At 40.3% G+C, this 12,284-nt stretch overlaps 1 protein-coding gene across 3 annotated transcripts in view; it reads left to right on the forward strand.

The window, feature by feature from the left end:
- The window catches only part of SKAP2 (src kinase associated phosphoprotein 2), a 344,778-nt gene that overhangs the window by 229,791 nt on the left and 102,703 nt on the right, over positions 1-12,284 (forward strand). For all 3 annotated transcript variants that reach the window (XM_089669915.1, XM_089669914.1, XM_089669913.1), the window contains exons 7-8: positions 1,111-1,235; positions 4,680-4,740. In XM_089669915.1, coding sequence (XP_089526041.1) covers positions 1,111-1,235; positions 4,680-4,740 — 186 coding nt within the window. The remainder of the gene's footprint in view (positions 1-1,110; positions 1,236-4,679; positions 4,741-12,284) is intronic.

The raw sequence follows: 12,284 nt of genomic DNA on the forward strand, positions 1-12,284 counted from the left end.
AGCATGCAGTTAAATGTGTCTCCTATTGAGAAGGCAATCACAGTTACATTGTATCTCCTTGTCTTATTGAATATTTTTGTAGATGAACTGGTTCCTTGAGCAGTAAGTCAGGTAATAAAGCAAGTATTTGTATTTCATGGAGTTTCACCAATCATCATGCTTTAGGTTTGACCAGAACTACTGCTCTGTCTGGAATACACATTTCCATCAAATAACTACCATTCAAAGGAGTTGTCCACTTTCATAAAGAAAAGCTACAACAAAAGCAATTTTTATTTATTAAGGTTGTTCAGAGATTTGTCTCCCTCTATAGTTTTACGTGAAGTCTTACATCAGTGTCAGTGCAATTATGACTCTTGGACAAGGGTCATAGTTGTAATGATGATGATGTAAACTATTACAAACTATTAATTATTCTTTGTCACCAGGCAGAAGAGGTTAGAAGGTGACTGCAGTAGAACTGGCCAGGTAGAGCCCAGTCTGCAGATGACAGTAACTTTACGCTCTATTTTATTTCTTCATATAGCTTGATTTAAATCACAACATGTATTTTATATTTTGGTAGTTTGGGTAATTTTGTATTGATTGAAAAAAATATTTAAAAATCTAACAATACTTTTAAAGGAATGGTTGGTTTCAAACCCATAGCTTATGTTCTGGTACTGTATAAAGTTTTCACTAAATGCATTTGAAATATATATCAATCTGATAAAACGATTATTTTTTCTGACACCAATTTTCCCCTTCTGCACAGATGTTACACCAAAGTTTGAAGCATATTTTTCTTTTTTAAAAATGCCCCAAGTATCTTCAAGATTATTTTATTTATTCTCTTTTTGACATTATGGTGTGCAGATTTTTAAATAATGTGCCAGATAATAAATGTGACAATGTGCCTATTTACATAGGCACTGTACATTGCAACAGCTGGGCTTCTCTAGTCTAACTGAGGCATCCATGATTCCCCAGCCTCAAAATCTGCATCTGACTACCATCAACGTGTTGACTGTAATTCTATAGAGATTTCCTTAAACCTGCAGGCAGAAATGCCATTTCACATACAGCCATCAGAGAATTAACTTGGTGCTTCTCCGCTTTTATCTTTGGCAGACAAACAGCAGAAAGGTGAATTTTCTCTAGAAGGATACAGCACCAGAATGAATAATACTCTCCGCAAGGATGCAAAGAAAGATTGCTGTTTTGAAATCTTCGCTCCTGATAAACGTGTCTATCAGGTTGGACTTTTATGCCTCCATATAAATTAAGTTGATAAAACTATTTCACAGACCAACTCTGGAGAAAGAGGAACATTTGGGCTGAAACGGCCCACTAAGTGGCAGCCACATCTGTACAGTGCACTCGTGCATATGAGAATATATTAAGAAAAAGATCATTCTGATTAAGTTCACCAACTGACTTAAAAGAGAAACTATATAAAAACCTTATATGGTCAATAAGTATATACAGTACTGAATGTATGTCATTTCTGCATATTTTTTGTGACTCTTATATTTATTGCTTGCTAAGTTACAGTGGAAATTTATATACGTATTGGTAGTGAGCATCATGGCTGTACCCTCTCCAAGGTAGTTAATGATGTATACATAGGAATGAAATATTAAGAGTTTGTTCACTTCACAGTACTTGTGTTAGGCAAGCCATAGACGGAGCAAATTTCTTTACTGCAATCACAGGTTGTCAGACACTGACAGGGGAATCCCTCCCATCGAGCCAGTGTTCTGCCGGCTGGGGGGCGTCCCCTCTGGGACAACACAGTGATTATTGCTAGCACATGGTATGTGTGCAGAGCGACCCAGTCCAGTAGGCAGGGGAAAAGGAGAGCTCAGCAACCACAGGGATCCCATAGGAACACTTAACAGGGTATCCATCCAACAGCTGGCCGCAACCACCAAACCAGGGAAGCCGCAGACACCTGCAGGTGTGTCAAAACCAATGGAAAGACAAAATGGTTGGCCGCACAGACAGTGATGTAGTAGATGAAATCCTTTACACACAATGTGATAAAAACATGATAGCTCCAAGACTGGACAGAGGAACAGTAGACTCATTTCACATGAACACGTGCTTAGTCATTACTAATGACTAAGCATGCATTGTATGAAACACGTTTACTGTTCCTCTGTCCAGTCTTGGAGCTATCATGTTTTTATCACATTGTGTGTAAAGGATTTCATCTACTACATCTCTATCTGTGCGGCCAACCATTTTGTCTTTTCATTGCATCTGCGATCACGGATCGGGTCAGCACCTGCGTGTCTGTGGAGGGGTTTTACAGATTCAGCACACGCCTGGAGCAGTTCTTTGTTTTCTCATTGTTTCAAAACCAAGCAGTGCCAATTGTTACAGTTGGAACAGCTCCATTTTTATTGCAACATTTCAGGTTTGCATCTGCCACTTTCTAAAGCCTGGAGTCACATGGCTAAAACACCATATAATAGCTGTTTATATATCAAACCTCAATGTTTAGCCAGTAAGATTGATATGCCAGTGAATCCAAATGCTCACTCAAACAGATCTGATTGCTACTTAGCGGCATCTCACTGTTCTTATTCCTTTTGGTTAACTACAGTAATCCAGTCTCAGAGTGATCTGATGAAGGACTTATTACTACTGTTAGCAGTCACATGACAGCAAACGTTTCTGCTGTTGAACCACAGCCAATCCTGTATTATTATTATACATGATTTATATAGCACCACCAGTTTGTGCAGCTCTTTACTAACTTTTTAAGCCAATGGATGCTGCTGGATTTTGATGCTGTGATTGCTGAATAGCTGAATAGAAGAGCTCAGTGTTTGTATGCAATTTTCTACCTGACATGGGCAGCAGAAAAATGCTTTGTCAGAGTAGGGAAGGGTTAGAACCCCTGTCAGGTTTCAAACTAATTTTTTTACATTTGGATACAGTGATGAGGGGATAGAACCATTAGCAGTTTTTTTTATTGTTGTCTGTGACCCTGGTAGGGGCATTTACTCCCTCTAATTTTTCCAATCATCAATGTCACTGAGGATGGAAGTGAGGACAAATCCAAAATTTTGATTTGCCACCAAAATGGAATAAAGGGGAAATTTTTAAATGGGGAAATATATTCTTTCACTTCCTATTGAGTTTATAGGACAGGAAGTGAAGGGAAATCTCCCCAATGGGACATATAGTAGATGGCAATAAAAATTGACAGCGATTTTAATTCTTCACTATCCAAAATGAAGACGTTTTGACATTAGTTAAACATTAAAGTGTTACTAAACCCAGGACCCTGCATTCACTATATCTGGTCTCCCACAGTACACATAATATGTAAATGCAATTATTTTAGTAAATATAAACTGCTAAATACATTTTCTCATCAGCCATTAGAGCAGTCTTGTGACTTCTATCAGTGTCCAGCAGAGCACTTATTAAAGCTTATAGGAGGAGTTTTCTTTCTGCTCTAGGAGGATGCAAAACCCCTGACCTCTGTCTGGATAGTGCTGATCACATACACTCTCCTAAGAAAAAAAAATGTCGCTAACAATACACACTAAACCGAGCATGTGCAGAATGTCTACGGTTCATTCTGTCTTATCAGGAGATAAGACGTGAACATTTGAACAAGAGGAGGAGCAGAGAAGTCAGGATCAACCTGCCTTTTTATACAATGCAGAGGATTAACCCCTTAGGTTGCACAGTGAGAATAACAAGCAAGCATTACTGCATATACAGACTGATTTTACTGTTGTGGGTTTAGTAACACTTTAAATATGTCTAAAAAGGTGATAGTTATATACTTATTTACTTACTTGTTCTTCTTTTTAGCAAAGTTTATAATATTAATGTTGGACAAGCACTGAACTGTATATCTGAATGATTAATAGCAATAGGGGATTTTTTCAATAATTTGAAGCAACTGCCAGAGCTTTTAAACTACTGAGCGTCAAGCTATTATCAGTTCAAATCATTAGAATCATTTGAGAACATAGATTCCTTTTAAAAGGTAAAATCAGTTCTGACATATCAGTTGCATGTGCTGTTGGCATATTGTTCTAGCTCTGCCAAGTACTTGACTTGTTAAAAAAAAAGTAGAATTCCCAGATAGAATAGTACAGATTTATCAATGCAAACACCTTGAGTACAACTTTAATGCTACATCACAACATGGGCGCCAGGGGTATCAGTGAATGAAGGCCAAGCACGCCTATCAGCAGAGCATTTCAAAGACCTATCATGCCGGCATCAATACAGAATGTAACTTTAATACATTTTAAAGATCTAAAATTGCATTTGAAAATCATTTAATTAAGTTGTCAGGTAATGTGTTGGAATCTGACAAGTACATTTTTAAGAAAACTATACCCAGCAGTCTAAAGATATTCACGGGTGTCTTCTAATTGTCAAGGGCAAATTTCGTTCATCAGTTCTGGCTTTGACATTGATGAAGAGAAGCAGCTTTTTTCTGCACAGCTGCCAGCTGCTGATCACAGTTTCAAATCCATCATCCTCTGCTCCAATTACGTAAATTTGTCAAAATTAACCGTACATTATAAGAAGCATCCTTGCACGAAAAGTATCAGTAGACATGTGAAGAATTGTTAATGTTTCCATACAGGAGTGACATGAATGCTAGATTTTTTTTTTCAACTGGTGAATCAGTTGTGGCTTACATTGCATTTCTATTACAGTTTGCAGCAGCAACCCCCATAGAGGCAAAAGAATGGGTTAATTCAATCCGGTATCTACAAGGTAAGTGAAATAAATGAGTTTAAAATAATAAATAAGTTCTGAATATATAACACCACATGGTTACTTGCATTGAAGGTACACTTTCATCAAACAAAAATCTTTTATATTTAAGTTGAAGGCACAGAGCGATTTATACTTTTCAAGCTAATGAGACTATAACGTGGCTCAGCATCTGCATTTAGTAGATGTTTATTTATAACTTGGACTGCCTTGTCATACATATGGTGTAATGGGGAGAGACAGCTGGGTTTCTTTCCACTCCTCCCATCCTTTAAATAGGACTGGGTAGTGGCTGCTAGTGGGAGGGACAAAAGAGTCTGGTTGCTTTGTGATCTTCAGGATTAGCTGATAGAATCTTGTTGCCAGCCCTGGGGGAACACTATGAAGAGTTACCCAACAGACCCTGTTAGCACTGACTATTATGAGGAAAGTAGAAATGATGTTCCATACTGTTTGTGCAGACAGCATAAGATATTCAAAAAGCCATTCTTCTATACAAACTTTCATGAAATTGGACCTAACATCAGATATGTTTTGTCATTGTTCAAATTCACCTTCAAAAATGTAATCTAGCCCTCTTCTTCATTACACACAGCTGTGTCTGCCCCCCTTCCTAAAGTCTATGCTTACCTCCTGTAATTGCTGTGGCCTCCTTTGCTGTCCAGTGACAGGCTGCCCGTACATGTGCACCAATGTTCCTTAGGCTTGAATTGGCTCTACCTATAATGCACGAGCAACACTCCATTTAAATCTATGTGATTTTAGTGCACTGGCATGGCCAGCACAGAACTAAATATAGGTAGGGGGCTGTGTGTATTAAAGTGGTTGCAAAGACTCAAGGTTGTGCAGCAGCCCCCCCTGTCCCAGCCCCCCCTATATAACTTACCTGAACCTCATCTCAAACCAGCTATGTGCACAAGAGCCTCAGCTCACCTGGGTCTCACCCTCCTCATTGGCTGATACAGCACCAGTACTTGCTACTGTAAATCACAGCCAGAGAGCCAATGAGGAGACAGTGGGGGTGAGGCCAAGCCACGTTTCATGTGTGAATGAACACAGAGAGCAGTGGCTCAGGGGCGAGCCTACTCAGGTGCCTGATATAAACACATCATGTAAACTAAATATGTAGCCATCAAAATCATTAATTGTATATATATATATTGTGCCCTCCATAGCAAGCTGCTTGCTATGGGGGCACTAGGCAGGAGGGAGGGGCTAGGAGCACCACCAGGGGACCCAGGAAGAGGAGGATTGGGGCTACTCTGTGCAAAACCACTGTACAGAGCAGGTAAGTATAACATGTTTGTTATTTTTAATTTAAAAAAAAACTGCCTTTAATATCAGTTTAGGGAGACAAGGGAGGAGGACTGGGTGGATTTTGTGAAAAAGGTGAACTTGTACTTTAAGTGCATGCATGAGACGTGTAACTCATATATTTATTACCTCTTACAGATATTAGATTACTCCCCCCAACAATGCCTTCCTCAGAAGGCTGATGCCATCTTAGTCCAGGGTTAGTTTTCACTTTCTGGTTTGAGATCCTGGCTATGATATCCAAGTAAGGATGTCATCCATGCAACAATAATTTGTTCCGATATCTGCTTTAATTTAGTCACAATAACCTAAGCAATGTTTCAGGGCTGCTTCACAAGGCAACTGTAACAGTTGTCGGATGAAGGGTACATTGCCTGAACCTACAATGTCACATATCAGTGATATGTGATCTGTAATAATTGTGATGAAATAAAAGCAGGTACTGGAATGATATCTTGATGTACAGGACATCCTTACTTGAATATGTAGAATGGCACTACTCCTCGCTATTGTTTAGCACCCAAGATTAAATTAGCCGATTACAGCATGAGTAAAGTTGTCGCGCTAAGATAGGAAGTGTGTTAGGACTACAGAACACCCCCTCTCCATATTTCTATAAATGATGGGCATGTTCTATAGTTAACAGAGAGAACTGGAAACCACGTTAACTGATAACAGTGCAGTACAGGCAGAGAGCACAGGATGTTTGGAACTCACTGAATTTCTGGGAGGATTAACAGGTATATTTGTCACTTATCAAACAAACATAACAAAATGCTTTCAATTGTTTATTTAACAGACCAAAGGGAGCATACAGTTGCAAGAAAAAGTATGTGAACCCCTTGGGATTACGTGGAGTTTTGCATGAATTGGGCATAAAATGTGCTCTGATCGTCATCTAAGTCACAACAATAGAAGAACACAGTCTGCTGAACATAATAGTACACAAACATTAGATGTTGCCATGGTTTAATTGCACATAACATATAAACATTCACAGTGCAGGGAGGAAAAAGTATGTGAACCTTTGGACTGGTTGCCCTTCCTTTGGCAGCAATAACCTCAACCAAACGTTTCCTGTAGTTGCAGATCAGACCTGCACAACGATCTGGAGTAATTTTGGACCACTCCTCTTCACAAAACTGTTTCAGTGTAGCAATATTCTTGGGATGTCTGGTGTGAATCGCTCTCTTAAGGTCATGCCACAGCATTTCAATCGGGTTGAGGTCAGGACTCTGACTGGGCCACTCCAGAAGGCGTATTCTGTGCTGTTGCAGCCATTGTTTTGTTGAATTACTTGTATGCTTTGGGTCATTGTCCTGTTGCATCACCCATCCTCTGTGGAGCTTCAGTTGGCGGACAGATGGTCGTACGTTTTCCTGCAAAATGTCTTGATAAACTCTGGAATTCATTTTCCCATCAATGACAACAATCCGTCCAGGCCCTGAGGCAGCAAAGCAGCCCCAAACCATGATGCTCCCTCTGCCATGTTTTACAGTGGGGATGAGGTTTTGATGTTGGTGTGCTGTTGTCAGGGCAGGGCTGTGGAACGGACAGGTAGGCCTAGTGGCAGGGTAACGCACTGGCTGACGACAACCACCACCAACAGACTGAAGTCCCTCAGGGCGCGGAGTCTAAGTCCCAGGCTGCCCTTCACCAGGGCCCCTGATGGTGGGGATGGACTTGACGCAACCAGGGACCAGGTCGCGGCCCCCGAGACACCCCAGCTGCGGTAATGGCCGCCGCCAATGGCGTGTAGTTGGTGAGAATGACAATAGCGTAGTCAGACAAGCCGGGTCAATAACAACGGGACAAAACAGTACAGAACAGTAGACAGAGAATCACAGGTCACGGGCCGGGTTCAGCAACGGAAGGTCAGATCAAAGGGAAACGCAGAGAATGGTCTTAGTCACAAGCCGAGTCAGAATACCAGAAGAGTCACGAGCGTATACACAGAGCTGTAGCAAGACAAAGACACAAGACACAAGTGCAAAGAGCATGTGCAGATCCCAGGCTTATATGTACTCAGCCACACCCCTCTGGGGGATGGACCTCAGAGACCTGAAGGCATAAAAGATTCCCATCATGCTCAGCAGAAATCCAAGATGGATGCTAGCACATGGAGTAACATAACCTCTGGGAAAAGGTAGGACCTTGACAGCTGTGCCTTTTTTTCTCCACACATAGTGTTGTGTGTTCTTCCCAAACAACTCAATCTTGGTTTCATCTGTCCACAGTATATTTTGCCAGTAGTGCTGTGGAACATCCAGGTGCTCTTTTGCAAACGTCAAACGTGCTGCAATATTCTTTTTGGACAGCAATGGCTTCCTCCGTGGTGTCCTCCCATGTACTCCATTCTTGTTTAATGTTTTCCTTATTGTAGATGTGTCAACAAAAATGTTAGCATGTGCCAGAGATTTCTGTAGGTCTTTAGCTGACACTCTGGGATTCTTCTTTACCTCATGCAGCATTCTGCGCTGTGCTCTTGCAGTCATTTTTACAGGACGACCATGCCTAGGGAGAGTAGCAACAGTGCTAAACTTTCTCCATTTGTAGACAGTCTGTCTTACCGTGGACACATGAACATCAAGGCTTTTGGAGATAATTTTGTAACCCTTTCCAGCTTCATGCAAGTCAACAATTCTTGATCGTAGGTCTTCTGAGAGCTCTTTTCTGCGAGGCATGGTTCACATCAGACAGTGCTTCTTGAAACCAGTAAACCCAAAACAGGTGTGTGTTTTTAAGGGCAGGACAGCTGTCAGCAACACATCCAATATCATCACACTGATTGGAGTCAAGGTTGGCTCACTCCTGGCTCCAATCAGCTCTGGGAGAAGTCATTAAGCTAGGGCCTCACATACTTTTTCCTCTCTGCACTGTGAATGTTTACATGTTATGTGCAATTAAACCATGGCAACATCTAATGTTTGTGTAGTATTATGTTCAGCAGACTGTGTTCTTCTATTGTTGTGACTTAGATGACATTCAGAGCACATTTTATGCCCAATTCATGCAAAACTCCACGTAATCCCAAGGGGTTCACATACTTTTTCTTGCAACTGTATATGTTAAGTGCTCTTTAAGGGCTACTTTACTAATGAAAGTTGCAGATCTGGTAAAAATAAATAGTTATTATGTTGCTATACACTGAGACATGTCAGGAATGTATTGATTAGTTGAGGAACGTAAAGAAAATAGCACTGGCCCTGCAGGGTTATCTCACTGGTATTGCTATCTTAAAGTATTAATGTTGATGTACACAATCTGGTTCCTGGGCAGGCAGATTCTACACCCCAGAGGATCTCCATAGTCTCCTTGGCTTGTAGTGTAAAGTAGCAAAATTGGAAATTATAGAGCCACACCACAACTAAGAGATCCAGGTGCAATGTTATTCCAATAAAAGTAAGGGGGACAATGCAAAAAGTAGCCAAGGAGTCTCCAGGGTCTAAGAGTGCATCCTTCATCAGGGCTAGAAAACATAGGGACATTTCCATATAAATCCGATATCAATACAATATCCTCTCCCCTGGTGTTATTTAAAACCAAATACCCAATAGGATTGATATGAAAATGTCCTTTTGCTTTTTTTTTTAGCCCTGATGAAGGGGAGGGGGGTTCCGGGACCCCTAAAATGTATTGGGAACTTTTTGGATTGTCCCTCTGACCTTTTATGGAATAAAGTTGTATCTGGACCTATAAGCAATGATGTGGCACTTCAGTTTCCATTTTTGAGGAATATATTGATGCGGACTTATAAAGTTATTAAAAGGTTCACTTCATAGGAACCTGATATAAACACATCATGTAAACTAAATATGAAGCCATCAAAATCATTAATTGTATATATATTTATAAAATTAGTATGCAGTATGCATCTGAATCTGTCTTGTTATTAGTCTCCTTAAATCAGCATTGTGTAACAAAGAGAAATCTATTGCTTAGCTCAGTTCTGCCAGTATTACACAGGGACCATGCTCATAGGAGTAGAGAGCACAGAGGCAACCTCATCAGTGTTGCTGCCCCTTTTTTATCTAGTTAATGGCTGAAATGAGTCCTTAAGTGGGCTATGTTGCTTAACAACAGTGTAACCTGCAGGGAGGTCCAGAAATTAGTCTGTCTGGAAATGGAGTCAGCATCATAAGAATGGCTAAACAGAATTACGATTTGTTTGGGGGGGCAGGTAAACATTTTTCATAGACGTTTGTTAATAGTTTGGTAATTGTTTGTCTGGAGTTCAATTTCAAAGAAAATCAAAGTAATTCTCTGTAGTGAAGTTGTGGCCTGTGGAGGGAGACATACTAAAACTGGAGCCTGCCAAATCTCATGCAGCTCTGCACACAAACCAATCAGCTTCCAGATTTTATTGTCAAAGTTTAATTGAACAAGCTGAAGTTAGAAGCTGATTGGCTACCATACACAGCTGAACCAGATTCTGAGTGCTCCAGCTTTAGTAAATCTTATCTTTTATGTAGCTAACCACTAAATAAAGGAGTGCAGCATGGTGAGACTACTGCGCTCCCTTGGAGTGGGAGTGAGATTAGTGTATACCCTCATCTAATTATTCTATGATACTCAATGAAAAATCAAGTGTGCCCAAGGTAGGAGGTTCTATTGTCTGATGTTCTGTCTTTAAATATAGAAACAAATGGGTTATAGATACACCCCTATGGGTATGTTCCAAAAAGACAACCAAATATAACTATTGTAGATCCATGTTTTTTTATTAGATTTACCAATAGAAAATATCACTGCAAAGAAAAACCTTCTGACCTAGAGCATAACCTACAAGACCCCATAGCTTCCCTAGCATCTCTCACAGACACCCTTTTACCCCATACTTTAAAACTTTCTCAAGAAAAAAAGATAAATACTGTACATAGATGAACTGCATATATGCCAACTGTCTTCTCTAAGGATTTGTAAATCTGTACAGATAGTGCTGTGATTCAGAAACTTGAGAGAGGACACAACACAACCAGGTCCTGTCCTGCCTTTGACCTTTCTGTAGACCATACTGCAGTTGAGCATTACTGTGTGACTCAGCCTTTAATTGGATAAGAAAGGAGAAGCAGTGCACTGATGAGATCATCACTATATTCTTTTCACCATCCCCTCAGGATTCTATTCAAAGACTTCAACTTTGTATTATTTATTTCCTTATTATAGATATTTATATAGCGCCAACAATTTACATATTTATATATTGTGCATTCAGTCCCTCCCCTCAAGGAGCTTACAAACTAAGGTCCTAACTCTCATTTATACATACACATAATAGGGGCAATTTAGACAGGAGCCAATTAACCTACCAGTACGTTTTTGGAGTGTGGGAGGAATCCAGAGTACCTGAAGGAAACCCACACAGGCACAGGGAGAACATACGAACTCCATGCAGGTGGTGCAGTGGTTGAGATTCAAACCTACCACAACCCTAAAGCTGCAAGGTTCATGGCAGTGTTTCTCAACTTCTTTTCAGTAAAGGCACCGTTTAAATTTCTGCACAATCTTGAGGTTTCACATTTTAAAATGTGAAAAACTAAACTAATAACACTAACATCAAAATACATACTCAGCTAATGTGACCACAGTGCTGACGGAGAAAGACAGCGGAAGAGCAAACAAGGATGCTGGGTAGGCCCTTCTTTTCAACCAGTGATGTCATTGGTTTTTAGGATACAGACGATGACTGGAAAGTTGTAATGGTGCACATGAAAACCTGTGGCTTTGTATAAATAAAGGGCAGGTTCAATCCACTTGCTGGCTTTTTGGAAATTTTTGGCAATCAGGGCAATTACTAGGCATTTTGCCATGGAACCGACAAAGAAACCCCAGGGTTTAAAAAAGCTGGTTTATAGTAGTAGCTTTATAGTATATAGTTTACAGTATTTAGGACTGTATCGCTATTTATGATTTTAAAAAAGGGTTGTCATGTATATAGTACTGAGAAACTGCCTCTATTCTCCTCTTAGCATGTGATTTTATTTATTTATTACATACCTTTATAGCGTCATCAATTCACGCAGCACTTTACATATTTATTGTACATTCACATCAGTTCCTAACCCTCAAGGAGTGTACAATCTAAGGTCCCTACCTCATGTTCATATATACATATACTAGGGCCAATATACCTATCAGCATGTCTTGGGGTGTGGGAAACCAGAGTACCCAGAGGAAACCCATGCCTGCACAGGGAGAACATGCAGACTCCAGGTAGGTAGTGCCGTGGC

This window comes from Staurois parvus, unplaced genomic scaffold (genome assembly GCF_062004578.1).
Source record: "Staurois parvus isolate SC_StPar_1 unplaced genomic scaffold, SC_StPar_1.0 ptg000082l, whole genome shotgun sequence".
In the NCBI taxonomy this organism is placed as follows: Eukaryota; Metazoa; Chordata; class Amphibia; order Anura; family Ranidae; genus Staurois; species Staurois parvus.